At 43.4% G+C, this 24,443-nt stretch overlaps 1 protein-coding gene across 2 annotated transcripts; it reads right to left on the reverse strand.

The window, feature by feature from the left end:
- Window positions 1–2,413: 2,413 nt before the first annotated feature.
- On the reverse strand, window positions 2,414–22,969 carry LOC121855051. Of its 2 annotated transcripts, none has more exons than XM_042349877.1 (8): window positions 22,878–22,969; window positions 6,978–7,154; window positions 6,729–6,857; window positions 6,346–6,462; window positions 5,602–5,685; window positions 5,193–5,324; window positions 4,851–4,972; window positions 2,414–4,637 (listed from the first exon to the last, which is right to left on the reverse strand). In XM_042349877.1, exons 2-8 carry the CDS (start codon window positions 7,152–7,154, stop codon window positions 4,511–4,513), a joined length of 888 nt encoding a protein of 295 aa, XP_042205811.1. In that variant the 5' UTR covers window positions 22,878–22,969; the 3' UTR covers window positions 2,414–4,510. The 2 variants fall into 2 exon arrangements, with proteins under 2 accessions (XP_042205811.1, XP_042205812.1); XM_042349878.1 differs by having other exon boundaries at window positions 6,978–7,156; window positions 22,885–22,967.
- Between the last annotated feature and the right edge of the window lie 1,474 nt (window positions 22,970–24,443).

Below are 24,443 nucleotides of genomic sequence, written 5' to 3' on the forward strand. Positions count from 1 at the left end.
TCAGTATTAAGCTTTGTCACATGCTGTCAAGTTGTCAATATTAAGCTTTGTCACATGCTGTCAAGTTGTCAATATTAAGCTTTGTCAAATGCTGTCAAGTTGTCAATATTAAGCTTTGTCATGTGCTGTCAAGTTGTCAGTATCAAGCTTTGTCATATGCTGTCAAGTTGTCAATATTAAGCTTTGTCACATGCTGCCAAATTGTCAGTATTAAGCTTTGTCACATGCTGTCAAGTTGTCAATATTAAGCTTTGTCACATGCTGTCAAGTTGTCAATATCAAGCTTTGTCACATGCTGTCAAGTTGCCAGTATTAAGCTTTGTCACATGCTGTCAAGTTGTCAATAGCTTTGTCAAGCTTTGTCACATGCTGTCAATATTAAGCTTTGTCACATGCTGTCAAATTGTCAGTATTAAGCTTGTCACATGCTGTCAAGTTGTCAATATTAAGCTTGGTCATATGCTGTCAAGTTGTCAATATTAAGCTTTGTCATATGCTGTCAAGTTGCCAGTATCAAGCTTGGGTTGTGTTGTTAAACTGTCATTTTTCTCCTCCTGCCTTGTCAAGTTGTCTTAGTTTATTATTCTGTCAATCTCTGTCAAGTTGTCAATAAAGTGATCTGTCATATTTTGTCAAGTTGTCTAGAGTGTTTACTTTCATCTCCTGTCATATTCTGTTAAGTTGTCGCCGCTATTGTGGTGTTATGTTCTGTCAATTTGCCAGTTATGATCTCTGTCATCTACTGTCATAATATCAGTATTGTGTATATTATATTATACTAAGCTTTTATTGTTATAGTCTTGAGCTGTTGCTATTAGTATTAAGCTTCGTCTTGTGTCAGTAATTATTCTTGTCTTGTATTCGCCGTCATTTGTGTTCTCTCTCCTGCTTGGTCTTCTTATCACTATTATACTAAATTAAGCTTTCACTATTATGCTGGGATCTCAAGCCGTCTGTGCTCTACTTTGTCTCTCAAGCTGTCAGCGCTCTACTTTGTCTCTCAGCTGATATTAAAAAGCAAAAAGCAGGATCTCTCAAAGCTTCACCCTCAACCTTAGAATATTTCGTCAAATGTCTCTTCTAAACGTCAAAAGTATCTCAACAAAAGTCACAAACAACAAAAATTGGTTTAGGAAAATATAATTAGTTAGTTATAATAATGTATACAATATAGTATTATTATTTGGTGTAAAGCCATGTTGTTGTATATATATATTTATAATAACTACAAACACTTTTAGATGTCAACAAGCTTTTTGAACTGTTGTTAATAATGTATATATGTGTACAATTATCCCCCCAAAAAATATCTTGGTTAACATTTGTGCCAAGTATTCGTCAAAATTTAATTGTTAAAAGGAATTCTCATTTTATGTTAATCACGATGTTTTCATTAACAGTAAAAGTCATCAAATATATTATCAGAGTTTGATATCAAGATTAGTCTTATATGAGTCTTTTAGATACGTATGTCACCTCTGTTTTTTTTTTTTAATGTTTCATTGTCAAAAATCGTCTAAGCTTTATTCTGGCTGTATTCAATTGTTCTAATCATCGTGTGAGTTAAGGACAATAAATGAAAACCGTACGACTCTCAACAATAATAACAACAATATGAGTTGCCATGCGCACAATTTAAGTGAGATGCTGTGAATGAATAAATAAATGAATGAATAAATGAATATATACGTAGATAAATAAATTGGTTTTTTTGTTTTGTTTTGGGGTTTTGCTTAAAAACAATGGTAGAGCATTAGAAAATACAGCCGGTAAAACGCTCAGGGGTGACGTACGTGAAATGTTTTGTCCTGGAGGCATCGTACATTCAATTTAATAGTTGTTGTATTGTAGTCCTCCCCGAAGATTGTCGTACACCAGTCTCAGTCTTGTTGTATACAGTTGTCTAAAGGTTATCGTAAATTTGTAGCATACATTTGTCTTAGTGATGTCATACAGTATCTCGTAGTCTAGTCAAACACAGTTGTCTCACAGCATTAATATATATTTGTCTCGGTGATGTCATACAGTATCTCATAGCCAGATACAACTGTGTCATAGCAGTCTCTTGGTCGTCTCACTATTATCATATCCCATAATTATCATACAGTTGTCTTATGTTATATAAGTGTCTCGGCGGCTTCGTTGGTTGTCGTTTAGTCAAAATACAGTTATGTCGTAGTAGTTGTTCGACTGTATGATAATTCCCTTACACTAATCCTATATATCTCCCAGTGGGGCACCGTTGCTATCTCTCTCAGGAATGATTTTGTGATTCTTCGGCATTTGAAACGGCTTGATGTTTGATGATTTTAGACAAACAATTGTTAAAAAAATGGATTAGTTTGTGTTGTAATGATGTGATTTGCTTCTGGTATTTAGATTATTTTTGGACTTTGAGGAATTAAGACTCGGGTCGAGTATGAGTGTTTTATTTGGTTAGAAAAATGATCAAAATCGACTGGGGTGAAGATGCGGCGTTGCCTCACTGAGTGGCGAGTCAGAGCTTACTGCTGGCTCGCCCTCCTGAGCTCAGTTTAGACTGGTTTTCTGTCACACACGCGGGCTGAAGTGTCATCTGGACTTGTTGCCTGGAAAACTTGCCATTAAGATCAGTCACCAGGAGGAATTACTATTAAGGTCTCTTGAGAGCGACTTATGACAAGAAGGACCAACAAGTATGACCTCTCAGCCGGAGAACCTGTCTCCTGGAGGAGTTCCTTCTAGGTCGTGTGGATCTTTGTATAAGTTCTGTCACAACTAAAATCTTGGAACAATATTTGTAATGAATGTTTTGAGCAAGGCAGAAGTGTGGCCCAGTGATGTGGTCACCTCAGGCCACATGTGTGAGAGAGAACAGTCAAGAAAAACTAGTGGGACAGTTTACTCCCAACACTCGGTAGCATGATGGTAAGATACCACGTCAACAAACTTTCTAAACTTTTTTTTATTATTTTTATATTCCTGTTATGGCCCGCCAGCGGGAACAAATATAAAGTATTTAAACTTAAAATAACAAATAAATAAATAAGAAATAGTACAGACAGGGGCGGAGGGGGTGACGCGGGTCTTGGGGACCACCTCGTGTATAGATGTTACTCCCTCCCGAGGGTCGTGAGTCAGGTACTGAGGTCAGCCACCCTTCCTGGTCACACCTGGGGGCGTGGTGAGGGTGGGATGTGGGCGGAGAATGGAACACCTCCACCTGTCTCCAGCATCGCTACTGACAGGATGACTTTTATCAGTGATCGGGAGGTCACTCATCACCCTGTATCAAGGCCCGCACGGTGTACAGGGACACTTGTACTGTACATTAGCACCGACAACACCAAAGTAAATGTGGCGGTGAAGTGAACTGCCTGACCTATTTCTCGTCCACCCGCCTCCAGCCCTCTACAGCGTCTCCGTCAGGTAGAGCGTCTGTGTGTGTGTGTGTAACAGTTAACTAACGTGAAGTGTCTGAAAAATTCTGAAGACGTTAAAGATGACATTTTTCCGTATGACGTCTGTGTTGAGGCGTGTCTGTGTCGTGTAGTGATAGAGTAAACTGGCAGATCAGCTCAGAGACCCCGCTGAACCTTGACTCACTCAACCGTTCACTGCCTTCTTCAGATTTATTCAGAATGTCAGAATTAAAAAGATAAACGCTTCACTAAGTCTATCCGTAAGATTATTCTGGTATGTTCAGTACGCCCGAGTGATTCCCTTGCAAGATTCAGCGGATTCACTTTAAAATTCTCAATAGTAAAGTGCGTATTGAACGGTGAGAAGTGACGACCATCACATGGCTCAGAGTTTTCGTCAGGTGTCATTTAACCGTCGTCTCGCAGCACAGGTGTCGTCCATCACAGTGTCTGCTTAACTACCGTAACATTTAACTAAGTTGGTGTCAAGAACTCGTGTCAAATGTCGAGTTGGTGTCAGCCGTGAGTTGTGTCGGAGGCTCGTGTCAAGTGTCTGGGATGGATGATGTCAACAAACATACGGTTCTTGAGGGGCGACGCACACGAGTACAGTCTGTCGGTCCCTACAATATTTCAGCAATAAATAATCTAAACTAACTTGATAATACGCCTATATCTATCAGACTAAGCCAAAAAAATAAGGTTTCTGGTTTAAATAAAACTAAAATAAATAATGATGACATAGGCATACCAGTCAAGGGAAACAGAGAAATTCACCAGCTAATCATTGGGTCTGCCAGTGTCTTGTCGTCAACACAGTCCAAGGCAAAGTGTTCGCGTCGGAGTCTCCTGTACCTGGACGCTACGTGAACCTCGCTAGCAATAGTCAATGCCTCTTGTCACGTGGAGCTTCAGACTCCATATGGAAAAAAAATAATACTGCAGTCTAACAGTAACTGCCGTAAACAACTACTATTTCTAGCGTCGGTCAGTCGGATATGAAGCCAAACACTAAACTAAGAGACTGTGGCGACAGTTACTGTTGTTGGGTGTCGCAGGACGAATTCTGGGAGCCACAGTCATCTTGGAGGACGGGAAGGTAGACGCCTTTAGACATCGTTACATTCGTTGTAAATCTCTTGGCAGCTCTCGCCGACGCGTCCCCTCCTGCCAGCGTCATTGTAGATTTCGAAGGGGGTGTAGGTGGAGCGCTCCAGGATGAAGCTCATACCGTACCTGCGGAACGACCCAGCGAGTTAAACAGGTGGCAGAGAGAGAGAGAGAGAGAGAGAGAGAGAGTGAAGCAAATAAAAAAATCAGGCAGTAATAAATCCAGGCAGATGGAAGCTACAAGTAACGTAACAAAATGAACAAACTGTATATCCACAAGTCCCCAGTCGTTCACACTACACGATTCCTGCACAGCCATAACAAGAGAAAATCGCTTACGTTCCCATCTGGCAGAAGAGGTAGCCAGTGTCACCAGTGCCATACACACAGTCGGAGTTGGCCTCGCACAGGTACTTCTGCATGCAGATGTCGTCCTCGGTCTCGTAGGTCTTAATGTAGCTCTATTGGTGAAGGAGGAGGAGGAGGTGATTGGTCAGTACAGGAATAGGAGAAAGTGTACAAGGATTACGATCTGAAAATTGATATCTTTCGTTTGTGATGGGGGGGGGGGAGGTGACACAGAGCAACTCTAACTGAACTGGAAGGTACTAGATGACTTGAATAACTGGCATGGGACTGTGCGACCTAAGAGGAGGGAACTGTTTGCCAAAGCTACGTCACCTTGAGCATGGTGGTGGCGGCGACGGCGGCATCAGCGAGGGAGTCGGTGGTGCCCAAACTGCGAGCCTCAAAGGACCTCTGGGAGAAGCTGGTGCGGAGAGCGTCGAGGAGGGTCACCACCAGACCGAACAGCTGCAACACAAGAGTAAACAATCAAGTGACGTCATGGGCCAAGGTTATCAATCATTTGAAGTCATTCGTAAACAAAAAAATTCTTGTCACATCACAGAAAAGATCGTAGTGAGTAGTTAAATTGTCATACTAATTAATTAAGTGTACAGGCTAATGGGATTAAGCTTACAGGCAGGTGGAATTTAAGTTATGTCGAAGAAGCTTAAAACATGATCAAGTTGAAAGTTATCCTGGTGACAGAGAACTGATTGTAAGCATGAACATCTTGATAACTCACCTCAGAAGCTTGTTTAGCCATCACGCCAACCTCATCAGGATTGTTGGAGCCGGTCAGGTAGGAGATGACGGCAGTTAGGATACCCTGTGGTGATATTAGAACGTTAATTGGTTGCATTTTTTTTACACTAATAAGAGGAAAAAGAAAACTATTATTGGTTTGGTTAAGGGTAGTGGTGGTTGTGGTGAGGTCGTGTTCATGATTGTGGTAGTAGTAGTGGTGGTTGTGGTGAGGTCGTGTTCATGATTGTGGTAGTAGTAGTGGTGGTTGTGGTGAGGTCGTGTTCATGATTGTGGTAGTAGTAGTGGTGGTTGTGGTGAGGTCGTGCTCATGATTGTGGTAGTAGTAGTGGTGGTTGTGGTAAGTTCGTGATTGCGGTGGTGGTCGTGACTGTGGTTGGTACTAGTGGTGGTCGTAACTGTGATAAAGTAACAATGTGTGACGGCGGTATGTTATTGAATGCCGTAAAGGACCCGAGCCTGTGTGGGTTTATGACGGTGAGAATGTCGTACACCCGGGGTTGGGGGGAGGGGGGTGGGGTTAACCTATAACTCACTGAGAACCCGGATAATGAACCTCCTTCCAACCCCTCCCCCCTCAATACCCTCCACCGTCGATGTTAATAGAATTCCCACCTATTGGTTTAAGAGTAACTGTTATGTGACTGTTATGTGACTGTTGACTGAGAAAGGTGTTCGATAAGGCGTGTGTGAAGGTTACAATACACAGTGAGTGTTATATTACCTCAACGGGAGAGCCTCCGTCCATCTTATCTATGGCAGCATTGTCCCCACCTCCCAGTACACTGAGGACCATCTGGAGACCCAAGGAGAACATCTTGGACCAGGAGAAGTCGCCACTCTGAAGAGATAATGTTAAGTTAGTATCTGGACTGATCACTGCGACTCCTGTTCTCTTGGTAGGATTGTCAAAATCCTTCTTCAGTTGTCATATTTTCTCCAAATCGTATAAAGTTAGTTTTTGGAGAGTGTTTACATGTCGAATTGACTTCTTAACACCTGAAGCTTTGAAATATAAGGTAACTATTTAGTTTCTTTAGCATATGTTAACACCGAGACTGATAAAGGTCAAGTGGCTATACAGTATTCGTGTGGGTCCCTCCTTACCGTAAGCTGGGTGATGTAATCCATCTTGTCTGAGGCGCCGTTGGGTCCGTGTGTGGGTCCTCCTATGAAGAGCTGCATCGCCAGACCCAGCAGATTACCCCATTGGAACCCTCCGTCAGTAGGTTGTTCCTGTAACACACAAACAAATATAATAGGGGCTTCATCGTCTGATCTTTTTCTTTTTTTACGTGAATAAACTCTCTTCCATTTTGTGTCGATCACTACATCATAACCCTGAACTTAATATACCTGTTTCACGTCGGGTTGTTGTTGGAGTTGTTGTTTCTTGATGTCGTTGGGTTTGGAGACGAACTTACGTGCCTCTTGTGCCACCTGAGCGTCCATAGTGGCGGCGATGGTGGAGGTGACGAGGGAGGTAGCCAGGAGTACCACCAGGCCCCAGCTCATAATCTGGCGAGTCGTCATCTACAGGAGGAGAAAGATGGTTGGGTTGAGTCGGGTGAGTTGAAGGCTATGGTGGTGAGGGGTAAGGTGAGGAGAGTGTGATGATAGAGGAAGGTAGAATTTGAGGTGAGAGAAGGAGGTGAAGACAAACCAAAACAAGAGAGCGACACAGGTAGATCACAGGAGTAAAAGATCTACCGCAGATTATTTCTATTCGACTTCCATTCATCCACATCATTAATAATCAACACTGTTTATGTCCTCACGCCCCAAGGACCACATTACGCCATATATCAAGTTGCTTTCTCTGTTGTCCAAATTAATGAAAAATACTGACGTCATTCATTCACTTTCTGTTATCGCCTGTTCATATACACGTCATCCGCTGTCAACATCCACTTTCTACCATTTATTATCTCCTTTTCATGAGCTCATCCGCACCACTTCACCCATTCCTCCCTCACCCCCTCCCGTTACCTCATCACCACGATACAATAACGATGCATTAGTCGGTTCACGCACGACAGCTTACCGTTGTTATTTCCACACACACACGCGAGAATTATCAAGGGTGGTGGCTGTGTGGTAAGCAGTGGTAGGGGTTTAGTGTCAAGCGTGTCATGTACCCAGGAGCGTGACGATGTTGACTCCTCCGCCCACCACGCCTCTCACTTTCACCATCATTTCATTTGGTGATATAGTGTTGAACCAGGAGAGTGGTGAGGGAGGGGGTGTGGTGAGGGAGAGGGCGTGTAGTACCAGAATCCTGGGGGATAGCGAATGTAATACTGATTTTCAAGAAGGGAGGTAGATCACTATCCTCTAACTACCGTCCAATCAGCTTAACATCAATTGCAGGCAAATTACTGGAAACAATAATTTTAAACTATATTCGAAATCACCTGGAGAAGCACAAGTTGATCAATGATTCTCAACATGGCTACACAAGCGGGAGTTCATGTTTAACTAATCTATTAACATTCTTTTCAGCTGTTTTCGAATCAGTGAACGAAGGGCACGACTATGATGTGGTATATCTCGACTTGGCAAAGCCTTCGACAGAGTTCCCCACGAAAGACTAATAAGAAAAGTAGAGGCTCATGGCATTAAAGGAGATACTCTAAAATGGATTAGTGCGTGGTTACAGGACAGAAAACAGCGAGTGAGCATTAACGGCACTAAATCCGATTGGAGTAACGTCACAACTGGAGTTCCCCAAGGCTCAGTACTTGGACCGTTATTATTTACTATATACATAAACGACATGGATATCGGCGTAGACAGCAACATAAGTAAATTTCCTGATGACACTAAAATAGGGCGTGTAATTAAATCTGACGAGGACTCCACAAAACTACAGGAAGATCTAAACAAATTTTTCGAATGGTCTGAAAAATGGCAGATGAAATTCAATGTGGACAAATGTAAAGTACTTAGTCGAGGAGATGTAAACAGGGAAACCAGATATCAGATGAATAGCGATGTTATAGAAATAAATCCGAATTTGAGAAAGATTTAGGAGTAATGATAAGTAGGAATCTTAAGCCAAGTAAACAATGTGTATTTGCTCGAAACAAGGTTAATAAAGAACTTGGGTTTATACAAAGGAGTGTTAGTTACAAGACTAGCGAAGTCATCCTGAAACTATATCTTGCGCTTGTGAGCCCTCACTTGGATTACGCAGTTCAATTCTGGTCACCGTATTACAGAATGGATATAGAATCCTTGGAAAGAATTCAGAGGAGAATGACAAGACTAATCCCGGGCATTAGGAACCTTGAGTACAGAGACAGGTTAAAGCATCTTAGTTGCACTCCCTCGAGAGACGTAGAGTGAGGGGCGATGATTATGATCGAGGTGTATAAATGGAAGTCAGGGCTAAACAAAGGGGACCTTACAAAGGTACTCAAATTATCCAACCAGGAGCGAACTCGTAACGATGGTTTTAAATTAGACAAATTTAAGTTTAGGCGCGAAATAGGTAAACATTGGTTTGGAAATAGAGTAGTGGATGAGTGGAACAAATTACCAAACATCATTATTGACTCAAATACGATGGATAGCTTCAAAATGGGACTGTCCAATAGGCCCGTTGCAGTTTCCTCCATTCTTATGTTCTTATGGTGAGGGAGGGGGTGTGATGAGGGAGGAAAGGGGGGGGGGGAGGAGGTGTGAGATGAAGGGCAAAGAGAAATGATGATGATGATGTCACCAATACATCATAGGCAGAATACAGTAGTTATGTAATAGTTATGTAACACCAATATGTTAATAGTGATGTGCTGCTACTAATGCAATATAGGAGTCATATAGTAGTTATATAATAGTTATGTAACCCTAATATACTGTACTAACACGGTGTTACGTACAGGTGGCCATTAACTCTTTATAACACACTGTAATATCATTGGTGGAATATTAAGTAGTATGTTCTATGATTGGTGGAAAACCTATCATCATCATCTGTGATTGGTGGAGTATATACAGTTATTCTCTATTGGGATTGGTAGAAATTTTAATAGTGAAAACATTGTTCGTGTCCTTTGTCGTGATTAGTGGAACTTTAGTATCTTCTCCAGTGATTGGTGGAAATGATAACTGCGTCCCCTCTGTGATTGGTGGAATATGTATAGCAACTCTTCTCGTGATTGGTGGAAAGCTTAGTATCGTATTCCTCAGTAATTGGTGGAAAATATAGACCGGCTAATCGAACCGTTGTGATTGGTGGAACATTTAATGGCATCTTTTACGATTGGTGGAATTATTAAATCAAGTGGAATTCTTTATTGTGATTGGTGTGAAGTTTCTGATAAGATTTAGTTTGGGTTCTTTATTATGATTGGTTGAAATCTGTAGCAACTTTCTCTCTCTTCTGTGATTGGTGGACGATGATAATGTAGTATCTGACTCACGTTATTGCTGGTCAACACAGGCCTCATCTATATGTCCATCTCCTCACCCTCTACCACGCCCCCTCAACTAAGCCCCTTCCCCACCAGCCCCTTCCCTCTTCCTCCTCCTCACCCTTCCTCCCCACCTTCCTCCCACCCCTCCTCCCACCCTCCTCCCACCCCTCCTCACCCCTCCTCCCACCCTACCTCCCACCTAACATTGCCTACCTGCCGTTTACACAACAACAGCGGCTAGTTTTCTCCACGTCAAGGACACTTCGCTATACTTTCACAAAGGAGGGAGTGTATGGGAGGAGGAGGTAGTTGGAGGAAGGGGGGAAGGAGTGAGGTGTGGGGAAGGGGGACGGAAGGAGGGTGAGAGTGTATGGGGGAAGGGGGACGGAGGAGTGAGGTGTATGGGGAAGGGGGACGGGGGGGGAGGAGGTGAGGGGTGTATGGGGGAAGGGGGACGGAGGGGGTGGGGGTGATGGGGGAGGGGGGGACGGAGGGGAGGAGGGGAGGGGTGAGGGGTGTATGGGGAAGGGGGGACGGAGGGGAGGGAGGGAGGGGGGGGAGGGGACGGGGGAGGGGGAAGGGGAGGGAGTGAGGGTGGTGTGGGGGGGACGGGGGGGAGGGAGGGTGTATGGGGGAGGTGGGACGGGGGGGGGGGGAAGGAGGGAGGGAGGAGTGTGTGGGGGAAGGGGACGGAGGGAGGGGGGAGGGGTATGGGGGAGGGGAGGGGAGGGAGAGGGGGAGGCGAGAGGGAGGAGAAAGAGGGGGGGGAGGGAGGGGAAGGAAGGAGTGGGAGGAGGAAAGGAGTGGGGGGAGGAGGGAAGGAGGGAGGAGGGAGGAAGGAGTGGGGAGGGAGGGAAGGAGAGGAAAAAGAGGGGAAGGAGGAGGAAAGGATGGAGGGAGGAAGGGTGGGGGGAGGGAGGGAAGGAGTGGGGAGGGAGGGAAGAGTGGGGAGCCGTCTTGGTCCACCTTCTTCCTCTTCTCTCGTTGTTTACTATCCCTCTTTCCACCCTTTCCAGTCCTAAGTAATAGTCCCCAGTCTTAGTAATAGTCCAGTCTTAGTAATAGTCCCCAGTCTTAGTATAGTCCCCAGTCTTAGTAATAGTCCCCAGTCTTAGTAATAGTCCAGTCTCAGTAATAGTCCCCAGTCTTAGTAATAGTCCCCAGTCTTAGTAATAGTCCCCAGTCTTAGTAATAGTCCCGTCTTAGTAATAGTCCCCAGTCTTAGTAATAGTCCCCAGTCTTAGTAATAGTCCCCAGTCTTAGTAATAGTCCCAGTCTTAGTAATAGTCCCCAGTCTTAGTAATAGTCCCCAGTCTTAGTAATAGTCTGATCTTAGTAATAGTCCCAGTCTTAGTAATAGTCCCCAGTCTTAGTAATAGTCCCCAGTCTTAGTAATAGTCCCCAGTCTTAGTAATAGTCCCCAGTCTTAATAATAGTCCCCAGGCATAGTAATAGTCCCAGGCATAGTAATTGTCCCCAGTCTTAGTAATAGTCCCCAGTCTTAGCAATAGTCCCCAGTCCTACCGAGCCCCCAACTAAGATTAACCTTATCTAATCACTATTTAAATTGGGGTCTCTAGTCTTAACAGGGATCTCAGTTCGACCTGACTCACACTACTAACCACGCCACCCCACCCCACGACACTATACTAACCACGTCACCCCACCCCACGACACTATACTAACCACGTCACCCCATCTTTCCCCCAACACTACTAACCACTCCACCCCGACACTATACTAACCACTCCACCCTGACACCATACTAACCACGCCACCACCTTCCCTCCACACTACTAACCACGCCACCACCTTCCCCCCACACTACTAACCACGCCACCTGCCTCCCAAACAAGCTTTTCATCTCAGTCACCCGGATATCAACTTTCTCCAGGGCGTCCCATGCTGAGTCAGAGAGGCCTGAGGAGTGGCGGTCACTCTCCCGGGAACTGCTGTCTCAAGGTGGCGGGGAGACACAGGGTTCACCTTTGTTTATGTAGGAGACCTAGAGCGTACCTTTGTGTATAGGAGACAGGACGTATTTCGTGTACACAGGAGACACGGGCAGGACATTATCGCTACATACAGGAGCTAACAGGGAGGAAAGATCTAGGGTATAGAGTAGAAAGAGCAGCCAGTGGACACCTTGATGACCTCAATAACAAAGTGGTGTGGAGAGCGCCACTGATTAACGCTAGAACGCCCTCTGATGACGCTGGGGGGTCGACCTAGTGACGCAGGAACTCGACCATGAACTCAGAAATGTCTTGGGAGTAGTTAGTGTAGTGAAGGTCTTGACACGGCTTTCTCCAGGGTGTGGGGGGGGGGGGTGATAGCTGCGGTGTAATATAAGCTCATGCTGGGGGGCGCGCTCATGACCTGTGCTGCACTGTGCATACCAAAGAGAGAGAGAGAGAGAGAGGAAAATGGATAGAGAAAAAAGTGAGAGAGAAAGACGTAGGAAAGAGAGAAAGAGAGAGAGGGGGGGAGGAGAAAGAGATGATTGGGAATTTCCTCTGGAAGGGTCAACAAACTTCTCAATTACTCCGACTTTCTCTTCCTACCTACTTGGTCCTCTGTGTGTGTGTGTGTGTGTGTGCATGTGTGTGTTAGACATGGTGAACGTAACGTATCATTACAGTCAGTGCGTTACCGTAACATTGTAACGAGTTATCGCTCCCCCGTCACTAGCGTCACTGTACACTGTAAGGAAGTGCATATATAACTTATCGCTGTACATTGAGAGAGTGTACAAAGGCATCGTAACTCTGTACATAATTCCGTTGTTTACAAGTATGGAGTGAAAGCTTGTCACTGGGGACTCCATTAGTCCTACGTCTTGGGCTGGTCTCCATACCTAACAACGAGAGACTAGTGCTGTCAGCTTACAACACAACAACTACGATTCATCCCAGTGCTGTCAGCTTACAACACACCACTTAACTGTACGATACGACGTCTCTATAGTGTTGTGAGGTAACAGCACAGCAACTACGAGAAAAAGATTCTTCCTCGAGTGCATTGGACTGCCCCACGTATCAGCAACACCTCCCCCTCTTCCCCTCTACCCACAACTCCCCATCCCCTAAGCCACAACTTCTTCCCTCCTACCCACAACCCCTCCTCCTACCACTCTGCCCCCCTCCCCTACCACGCCTCCTCCTTCCCTCTCCCCCACCCACAAACCCTCCTCCTCCTCACAATTTCTCCTCCTAACCACAACCTCTCCCCTCCTCATACCCCCAACTCCCCCCCCTTCTCCCCTACCCACAATCCGCTTTCTCCAGCCTCCCCAACTAGTCATCATACCAAGAGGAGTGACATGCCCCACCCCCCCCACTACACCACGTGAGAGATGTACTAACCATATGCACTAGAAAGTGGCAACAAAGAAAGTAATTACGTAGAAAGTTATACGATACACACATAAGACACTTGAAGGACAAAGAATGTATTATAGAAAGTCGCATTAAAGAAAGTAATCACACTCGTTGTAACAGGGAAAATATCTGAAAACATAATAAATATATACTAGGGAACACCAGTTAGAAAGTCATAGAGGAGAAAACCAAAAGAAATGTGTTATAATAAGTCGAAAAAATAAGATAATACTGAAGACTAACGAGAGAGAGAGAGAGATAGTGACCACTGTCTATGTCTGTCACAAGCAACAGTAAGCAAAGATAACAAAGAACAGAAATAGGATAATGAAATATGGTGAGAACGAAGGGAGACCTAACAGAGAGAAAGTAACGACACTAGAGAGTTATACTGTAGAAAGTGACCGCATGACTAGAGGTTTATAACAGATGAAATAATACGAAAAGGCATGATAATCTGAAAATATATACGGTCGAGGAAAGTGTCCAAAGTGTCGAGAAAGTGACGAGAGTATGGGAAAGTGACATCTCTTAAAAATATATATTACATCTCTCTATAAAGTTTTAATTAAGAAACAAATCACGTACAAAGAAAATTAAAAATACCCAAAATAAAAGAAACCCGACGTTAAGAAATGCAAAATACGACGTTAGATGAGAAAAAAATTCAGTCAAAACTAAAGAAAACGATTAAAATGCAAGGGTAACTATAGAGGATGACATAGAATTAACTCACGTCTGTTTATGTCCAGGAATATCAACGTGAGGAGGATGAGATATCGTTTTGACAGAAAAATACAGAGAAAATGCATCAAGATGGAAATAAATGCGAATAAATAGTTGTGAAGTGAGTTAAAAGCACCGATAGATACACAAATGGATGCCGTACTAAGGAATGCACAAATGAGAGGTGGGGCACTGTACCAAGTAATGCGAAAGAAAGTGGTTACGGTGTGGGCAAGAACTAAGTACGCTGGAAAGGGGTCAGTGAACTGGTGTACCTTCCGCAGAAGAAAGAGCCCCCCTCCCCCTACCCCTCACCTGGACATACCTGCTGGTGGGTGGAGGTGACTCAAGGTGAAGGTCCCTACTGACCCACTAACCCCGGGCTGTGTCCTGGTGTTGTCATCTCACGTGAACCCAATTTTTATTTAGTCGATTCAGAACATTTTATGATAAATTTGGATTTATTTATTTTGTTTAATGTTTTTAGATGTTGATCGTTATTTTGTCACTGTTTATTTACGAACTTTGTGCGTTGATATGGTCCATTAGGATAAAAACTATCTTTTGAATGGTCATCTACGTATGGCAACCACAACAAGCCCTTAGCCACAAGATTCTTCGTTTTTCTTTCTCTTTATTTTACTTATTAGTCTAACAAATGGCGGTATATAAACACTAACAAAATATTTTATAGCATAGGAACAGATTCTCGAGTTAGCGGGACTAAAACTTTTTTGCTGTCAGTTGCTCAAACGTATGTAAGTTTGGTTCATGATTTAATGTAAGATTTATGGCAGAATTTCCATGTCATCTGTGAGGCTTACGGGGACATTGTGGTCTCTATCTTACAGTAAAAGCAATGGTCGTGAATAGCATCATCTTGTGGTAGGGGAACCATGTGTTGGCCCCCGTTACCAAAAGCAGATGGCTGGCTGGCTGACTGGTTGGCTTAAGACGCCCGTACACAGAGAGAAAATCGTGGTGTGGTGCCCATATGTCTGTGTTTTGTTGTTTTTCGTCCCTGTAAACACTCGTGGATAAACTCACTCTTGTCTCCGTCAGGTTTTTCTTCGTTTGTATAACTTGAGTTTGTCGTCACTAACATCACCTGCCATAAGGTTCCTGAAAATGTTGTGATTACGAGTGTGTTGTTCAGTGTTTGTTTACCTGCATGGTGTAACGGGTCGCATCTTGCTCTCCAATCTGTCTTCATGTGTACCGTTAATGATTAGAAGTTGTGGAGAAACATCACTACTAAATTGTGGCCTTTATTGTCATTATTTCTCGTCCTTTCCTCCTTTCCGTTTCCTATCCTCCCCTTCCTTTATTCTCCTACTTCCTACTCTTCATTCCCAAAGTTACCGATCACCTTCCCCCTGTAGCGCCCACTCACTCCTCAACCCCGTGTTTCCGCTGACATTCCGGAGCGTAGGGGTGGGGGGGGAAGGTGGTGGTAGTGGTGTTAGTGCGATGACCTGTACGAACCTAACTGTTGCGTGTCCTCCAACTCTAGCTTAAGTACTCCTTGCAACACGAGAAGCGACCAATCCCTAACCTCGCTGACCCACGTACGGCTGCAGGTCATCAACGAATTAAAACTCTCCTTTAATCACATTTTCCGCCGGAGGAAATGTCATGGAAAAAGGTGACATTAGTTTTTCTCTCTCTCCTTCCTCCCATTCATATTCATTTTTTCTTGTTTCCAGGAGGTAGTGTGGTGTTTGTCAGCTGGGGATGGACGGGGGGTTTTCCTTATAATGTATTAGAGGATCTGAACAAACATAAGCGTACAGTTAAGAAGGTGTTTGAGGGTTTTAAAATGAAACATAATTAAAGAGTTTTGTTTGATTTTACGAGAGACAGAGACAAAGTTAGTGTGTGTTAGAGGATTAAAGATGACATAATCATAACTAAAGAATACTAGATGGTTTTTAAATGAGATATAAACTTAATAATGAGTGTCAGAGAATTTCTTAGATAAGACATAAACAACAGTTAAGGAACGAGTTAAGGTCTACTTGTCACTTTGAGTTAAGAATTTGTTGCATAGTTAATGAATAAGACAAAGACAGCGAGGTGAGGTGTAAGGACTTGAGGTAAGACACAACACCTGAGGGTTGAACAAGACGTAAACAGTGTGTTGTGGTGTGTTAATAAGACCCGGGTTATGTAGCGGTGTGCTGTGCCTCCCTCTCACACGCCACCCCCATCTGGAATAGGAACCGTGTGCCCTGGAGCCAACCACAGGTGACACGAGTTCCACCACCACTCCTTGGCTACGTCCTCTAAGCTGCCCTTCAGATGACTCGCCTCGCTGCCACTCTAGACGACCTTGAAACGACCTCAGCCACGACTCTATTCACCCTTGAGATAACCCTGATCACGACTATTTCCTGCCTTCAAAACGACCCTTAGGACGACCTTTTGTAGCCATTGAGACGACAGGGACTTCGTGTATAGTAGCGGCGCCCTTTGAGACGACCTTGACTGTATCTCTAGCGGTACCGGGATGGCTTTGACCCGACTCTCACAGACTCAACAAAAGGGTCGCAAGCCGCAAGTCTGTAATAACGACCCTATAGTCACGATCCAATCAACCACCTTGAAACAACCCTGGTGGACGACTTATTGCACATAGTATAGGTCATACACCACAGGGAAATAAATATCCTTGTTTCTTTTTGTATTTTTTTCAAGTGATGGAAACCAAAACAAAACAAAGACGGTAGAGAAAGCAGTACTAGGAGAGAGAGTTAGTTTAATACTGAGACGTTATATACAGATCAGTTACAAGAGAATTTAATAAAAAATAACCAAGCATATAGTTAATGTTGATTGAATTCCTGTATTAACTTTTCATATATGTAGCGTAAGAATATTATTATATGTGGTGCTTGACCTAGGAGACTATACCCGCAACATACCCTCAACATAATCCCCAACATAACCCACATACAAGACGCATGATGACATAGAGTATAATAGTAAGGTTTATGTCTAGGTCTTTAAAGAAGCCTCGACACATCCGCCAGACCACTACTGACGAAGAGGAGGAGCTCAGAGTCACGATCGTCGACACTGCAGTTCCTCTTCCTCCTCCCTGTCTTCCTCTTCCTTCTCCATTTCCTCTTCATTCTCCTTATCCTCATCCTTTTTTCCACTTCTTTCTCTTCTTTATCCTCCACTTCCTCTTACTTCATTTCTTGTTCCTCCTCCCCTTCTTTTCTTTCACTTCCTCCTCCTCCAGCTGTTGCGATTACTTCTGTTGTACGTGAGTGATTCCAGCTGTTCACTCTTCACCCCACACAGTTGATCTTGCCGTTATACTGTACACTTACCAGGTGCTTTTGCTAGACCCTCCTGTGGTTGGTGACGACGAGCGCCGTTAACTCGTGTGATCAACTGTGTTACGGCTGCTGGTGATCTTCTCTATGACCCCAATCACCATTAACAGAGTTCACCTCCTGGTTTATACTGTCTATTGTCTACCCTCCTCCCCACCCGTGACTCGGTCCCCACATCTACCATGACAGCACCAGGGAAATGACAACAGGAGACGTACGTGTGTGTGTGTGTGTGTGTGTGTGAGGAGCACCTATGCTTACTCAGATGTAGGTAAGAGATACAGTTACGCGGTTTACTTGATGTGTAGCCAAGAGGTGGAGTTAAGTATCCTGTGGTGTTGTGGCCCTTTGATGACGTGTGTTGGTGGTTCGGACAACGGTGTGGTAGGCTGCCGGGGTCAGTAACAGTTAAGTGAGGTGTGGCTCTTATCTCCCATGACCATCCTTCCTTACCCTACCCCTCTCTCTACGTCGACGCCACCCACCATTAGTATACTCATCAGCTCCCTGACCGTATCATTCTGACCACCCATCACTACTCTTTCTTGTCACCTTTTTTGGGCGTAGTGTCTCCCCTCACCACCACCACCCTGCCCCACCACAACTACCCTGCCCCATTACCCACTACCACTACCCTTTCCCATCACCACCCACCACCACCCTGCTCCATCACTACCACCATCACCCACCACCACCCTGCCGCATCACCGTTCATGTTACTGTGTGTGGTTGAGGTATTTCCCCAAGGTTGACAGAGCGTGCTGAATAGATCGACTTCCCCGGTGACATGTGTTCTCAGGCCAACACTCTCCATACTGCCTCCTTCACGTTCATCAATGTTTGTTTTCTTTTACGAGCTTAATTAAAATTGATCCTCGAGAACAATGGTGTTTGGAGAGAACTGTTTAGAGAGAAACTATCACCAAGAGTTTCTCCCTCCTGGTAACCACGATCTTAAGTCAATGTTTACAATAACAGGTTGAAGGAGAATTTTTTCAAATCCTCCCACACGCTTAGGCTGGGTACTGAGACCTAGTGCCAAGGGGGAGTGTCGACGTCAGTGCCAAGGGGGGATGTCGACGTCAGTGCCAAGAGGGAGTGTCGACGTCAGTGCCAAGGGGGAGTGTCGACGTCAGTGCCAAGGGGGATGCTCGACGTCAGTGCGACGACGTCAGTGCCAAGGGGAGTGTTGACGTCAGTGCCAAGGGGGGTTGACGTCAGTGCCAAGGGGGATGTCGACGTCAGTGCCAAGAGGGAGGTTGACGTCAGTGCCAAGGGGGGATGTCGACGTCAGTGCCAAGAGGGAGTGTCGACGTCAGTGCCAAGGGGGAGTGTCGACGTCAGTGCAAAGGGGGAGTGTCGACGTCAGTGCCAAGGGGGGGTGTCGACGTCAGTGCCAAGGGAGAGTGTCGACGTCAGTGCCAATAGGGGAGTGTCATGAACAGTTACTCTACCTACATCCTCCGGCCCTCTTACTGGACGCCTGATGAGACCAAAAACTTTATGTAAGAAGAAGAATTGTGTCCTTAGGTACAACACAACTGCAATAATCTAAGAACAGTCTCTGGCGCTACGGGGGAAGGAACCACATTTATCTCTGTCCTAGATCTCTTACGCACTTGACCTAGAAACATAGAACGGTATAAGAAAGGTGATGGTAAACGTGTGCATTAATGAGGGGAATGAAGGGTGGTGCGAGTGACTGCCTGGTATCCATCTCTACAGCGGTCCACTGCCTCGGCCCTCGACCCACACTCACTCACCTACATTCTACTCCGGTGACGCACTCCGCTGAGCCTGATCACCTGCCAATTATGTCTTTTCTTATTTACTGTATTATGTCGTAGGAGTTTCTTAAAAAGCTTATTGTCTCTATCATGATTTGTGAAGTAAGTGAACATATCCTCAAAGGAAAACAGTGGAATGTGAAGTTCATGGCTGCCGCCCCGTTATATCAGTCTGTTGTATAAAGTTTGCGGTACGTGTCGGTGAACTCGCGTGCTACCGCTGGCGGCCGCACGAGCACTCCCGAGGCCGAGTTTAGTTGACACAGTTAATGTTCTGGTAAAGTGTACAAGATTGAAGGTGCTTGGGTAACCATGAGCTGGTGGCTGGGTCCACCTGGCGTACACTGGTGGTGAATCTGTAACGCTACAGCATGGCGTAAAATAGTATGGTATTACTCGCAACAGATGCCTAATGGGCTCTTGTAACATATGATATAACAGTATATAACACAATTTAAAAAATGTGTTTAATGTCTTGCATAACTGAAATGTGGCGCACACACACACACATTACACAAGGTAAATTTACCTAATAGTCACATACTGTTTATGAAGCCTTTATATAAAATACTAATTATTACATTAAATCACATCAAACATCTCAGGTAACCTACAAGGAACAGGTGACAACAATGACCAGGATATGGCGCTAAACACCACACAAGTGAACTAACAGCATAAACAGTGAGGAAGAAAAGACCGGTTGAGTGGTGGGGTGCGGGACGCCCTGGCCCGGGGTGGATCACTTCCTTAGTCCTTATTGAGGTCACCGGAGCTTCCCTCACCAGGTAGACGCCCATAACCTGACGCCTCACTTCATTATTACTTTCATATAGTTAAATTACTTTTGTTTCTTACTTTCTTTTATAACTAAAGTGAGTTCCTGTATTTCTTAGTGGATTGTGTTCAGTCAGTCGGGTGTTCACATCTATACAGTGGATAATTGTGAAAGTCTTAGTGGAGGCAGCTTGTTTGTTTGTGTGTGTGACTGTACCACCCGTTCAAACAGAGCGAGTCGCGGGCTCCCCACCTCAGGCACGCCACACCGCTGCCTCACCAAGTAACGGGACCGCTGCTTACTGGGCCAACCTCCTCCTTCCCTCACACATTCCCTCATATCCACCCCATCTCTACCCTGTCATTTTTTGTCCTCTTCCCCCCACCCCCGTCTTTTCCACTTTTATCCTGCCGTATCTACCCTTCCATCCTGCCAAAACATCATCCTATATCCTACCACGCCCTCAACTTGAAATTCTTGGAAACTCGATTCGATTACACTCAAATTTTCAGTAATTACGTGAGAAATAATCGTATTGCTCTCTTCCTTGATAATACCCTCAGTTCCTTGATACCTACACGCTATTGTTCATGACGTTAGGTTAGGTTTGGTTAGGTTAGGTTGTGAACAGTTATTTGAGGGATGGTCGCTACTTACCCCCACCAGCTGTTTTATGAAGAACTGAGCTGCCTCACACTCGCTCTTAACAGAAAATAAGTTACCTGTCTGGCTTATTGTGGTGAGGCAGGTAGCTACGTAACCCCGGAACAATAAACTTCCATTGCTTCAGTAACACTACAATACCCTGGTGTATAAGTAGCACTATGAGACTGTTGTATATATAACACTGTGACTCTGGTGTATAAGTAACACTATATGACTCGCCAGTATATAAGTAACTTTATAAGATTCTCTGTTCTGTAAGTAACACTGTAAGACTTACCGTTTTATAAGGAAACACTATAATACTCTGGTGGATAAGTAACACTATAAGACTCTGATGTATAAGTAACACTAATACTCCTCGTTGTATAAGTAACACTATAAGACTGATACAAGTAACACTAATACTGTGGTGTATAAGTAACTTTATAATACTGTGGTGTATAAGTAACACTAATACCCTGGTTTTTAAGTAACACTATAAGACTCTTGTGTATAAGTAACACTAATACTCTGGCTTATAAGTAGCACTATAAGACTCTTGTGTATAAGTAACACTAATACCCTGGTTTATAAGTAACACTATAAGACTCTTGTGTATAAGTAACACTAATACCCTGGTTTATAAGTAACACTATAAGACTCTTGTGTACAAGTAACACTAATACTCTGGTTTATAAGTAACACTAATACCCTGGTTTATAAGTAACACTATAAGACCCTTGTGTATAAGTAACACAAATACTCTGGTTTATAAGTAACACTATAAGACTCTTGTGTACAAGTACCACTAATACTCTGGTTTATAAGTAACACTATAAGACTCTTGTGTACAAGTAACACTAATACTCTGGTTTATAAGTAACACTAATACCCTGGTTTATAAGTAACACTATAAGACTCTTGTGTATAAGTAGCACTAATACTCTGGTTTATAAGTAACACTAATACCCTGGTTTATAAGTAACACTATAAGACCCTTGTGTATAAGTAACACAAATACTCTGGTTTATAAGTAACACTATAAGACTCTTGTGTACAAGTAACACTAATACTCTGGTTTATAAGTAACACTATAAGACTCTTGTGTACAAGTAACACTAATACTCTGGTTTATAAGTAACACTATAAGACCCTTGTGTATAAGTAACACAAATACTCTGGTTTATAAGTAACACTATAAGACTCTTGTGTACAAGTAACACTAATACTCTGGTTTATAAGTAACACTATAAGACTCTTGTGTATAATTAGCACTAATACTCTGGTTTATAAGTAACACTAATACCCTGGTTTATAAGACACTATAAGACCCTTGTGTATAAGTAACACAAATACTCTGGTTTATAAGTAACACTATAAGACTCTTGTGTATAAGTAGCACTAATACTCTGGTTTATAAGTAACACTATAAGACTCTTGTGTATAAGTAGCACTAATACTCTGGTTTATAAGTAACACTAATACCCTGGTTTATAAGTAACACTATAAGACCCTTGTGTATAAGTAACACTAATACCCTGGTTTATAAGTAACACTATAAGACTCTTGTGTATAAGTAGCACTAAGACTCTGGTGTATAAGTAACACAAAGACTGGTGTATAAGTAGCACTATAAGACTTCGTTTATCGAACTCTTGGCTCACACTTGAGGTTCACTGTTGGAACACCACACCAAGGAGCTGCTATGTTACTTGAGTCATCCTCTTTGTTCACATGTTCATCATTACACTGTACCGTTCACACTGATATGTTCATCCTTACACTGTACCGTTCATACTGAGATGCTCATCAATACAATGTACCGTTCATCATTCAGAGCCGTTCACCACGAGACTAAATAACAGAAAAATAATGACAATAATTATATGACAAAGATATTTTATTTTGTTTACTGTTGTTATAAACGTTTGTGCGTCAGGAACGTAAACTAAGTCTCTCACGTGATTTAATCGTGACGTAAACAATGAAATCAGCCAATAGAAACATGGTTAATATCTTGACTGGAGTCTTATTGGTTGGTGGTATAGAAGTCACTTAGCAACACGACCAACACGAGTATTCTATCGTTTGAAGGTAACGAGACAGTCTGTAGTTAACAAGAGATAACGAAGTGGTAGAGAGGCGCAGACATACGACGGCGGGGTTCAGTCAGCTTACCTTGAGTTGAGTTGAGTTGTGGTGTGTACAGGAGGAGTAGTACTGTGTTATGGCCCAGACGGTGTCGTCTTCAGGAGTGAAGAATCCAGCCACCAACGCCAGCCTTTACTCCGCGCTGCACCTCCCCCACCCTTCACCACCAACCCTCCTTCCTCCATCATCCACCCCCTCTCCCTCATCCACCCCCTCCACCACCTACACCCCCACTCCGTTTTCTCTCCCCCTCGGACTCTTCCCGGTAGATTCGGTTGAGTGGTTGTTTTCGCTGGTAACATTACTTGTGTGTGTGTGTTACCAGGAATGTTTAGTTATGTTTCCCAGGGCAGCGAGGTGGTCTTGTTATTTCCCGATGCATTACAATAGTGGGTGGTAGGGGTGGGTGGTAGGGGTGGGTTTGTGGGGGTGGGTGGTGGGGGTGGGTTTGTGGGGGTGGGTGGTGGGGGTGTATCTCGCCTCCTTCATTACCATACAAGAACAACTATATCTGGGACGATAAACATTTATTTGGTAATTTTTTAACAACTTTTATCATTACAGCTAAAACCTAAAATGATACACCTATTTGTTAATTAATATATATTCACCTGTAGGTCCTAAGCTTTTGTTAATTTTAGTGAGTGAAATTGAAGATAATGTTAATAATTAATAATGGTTTGTTGTTCATTGTATTTATTTTCTGTTATTGTACTTAGTGATTTATTTATTTTATTCATTATGTTATTCTTGCGGTGCTACTGTGTTTTAGGTGAGGTTAGGTTAGGTTAGGTTAGGTTAGGTGATGAGAGATTTGTCTAAACTTTACCCAGTACATGTTGGTGAGTCCGTGGTGAGTCAATGGCATAACTAACCTAACCTAACCTTCCCCTAGTCCAAATTGAGACATATTCTGTAACAACTTTTTTTTCCTATGACTCTGGAACACCGATTTTGTCACCACTACAATTGTTTAGCGTGAGTGAATGAGCGTACCGTTGTAATGAATTAAGCAAGCAATGATTACAGTAGCGTGATGAGTTTGTTCTACACGTAAACCTAATTTTTTGTATTTCGTTTCGCCATTACGATTACACACACACACACACACACACACACACACACACACACAAACTGTACCTATTACAGAGTGTCAAATATCACCAAGTACGTGTAACCGAGTAGAGTAATATGTAGAATAGACCAGCCGTTTGTTTATTAGGCAAAAGATAACATTGTAGTGAGTCTTTTAAGTTGCGGGTTCGGTTTCTTTTCGTCCCCCAGTTCACGAGGTGTCTGTGGGCTACTGGTCTTGAATCATGTGACTATATGAACCTTACCTGTACTAAGACTATGCGGTTACCTGTCCTTGTTGATGTCGTGTACTTTATCTTATGACCAATTCTTTATTTATTTATTTTTGTCTTGGTTAAATCACGTGATATTTTCCGTATTTTTTAGAATTGTTATAAAAAATATATCGTTTTTTTTATTATTATCGTTGTTGTTATTATCATCATTATTATCGTTATTATTATTATTGTTATTATTATTATCATTATTATCGTTATTATTATTATTATTATCATTATC

The sequence above is a fragment of the Homarus americanus genome, unplaced genomic scaffold, assembly GCF_018991925.1.
Source record: "Homarus americanus isolate GMGI-L3 unplaced genomic scaffold, GMGI_Hamer_2.0 scaffold1909, whole genome shotgun sequence".
NCBI classification, from domain to species: domain Eukaryota; kingdom Metazoa; phylum Arthropoda; class Malacostraca; order Decapoda; family Nephropidae; genus Homarus; species Homarus americanus.

Excerpts from the sequence above, each read along its gene's own strand:
- LOC121855051 (XM_042349877.1), bottom strand. The coding sequence starts at position 7,154 with ATGACGACTCGCCAGATTATGAGCTGGGGCCTGGTGGTACTCCTGGCT. Across the intron at positions 6,463-6,728 it reads ATTACATCACCCAGCTTACG|AGTGGCGACTTCTCCTGGTC; the intron begins GTAAGGAGGGAC and ends TTATCTCTTCAG. Across the intron at positions 4,638-4,850 it reads CTCTTCTGCCAGATGGGAAC|GTACGGTATGAGCTTCATCC; the intron begins GTAAGCGATTTT and ends GTCGTTCCGCAG.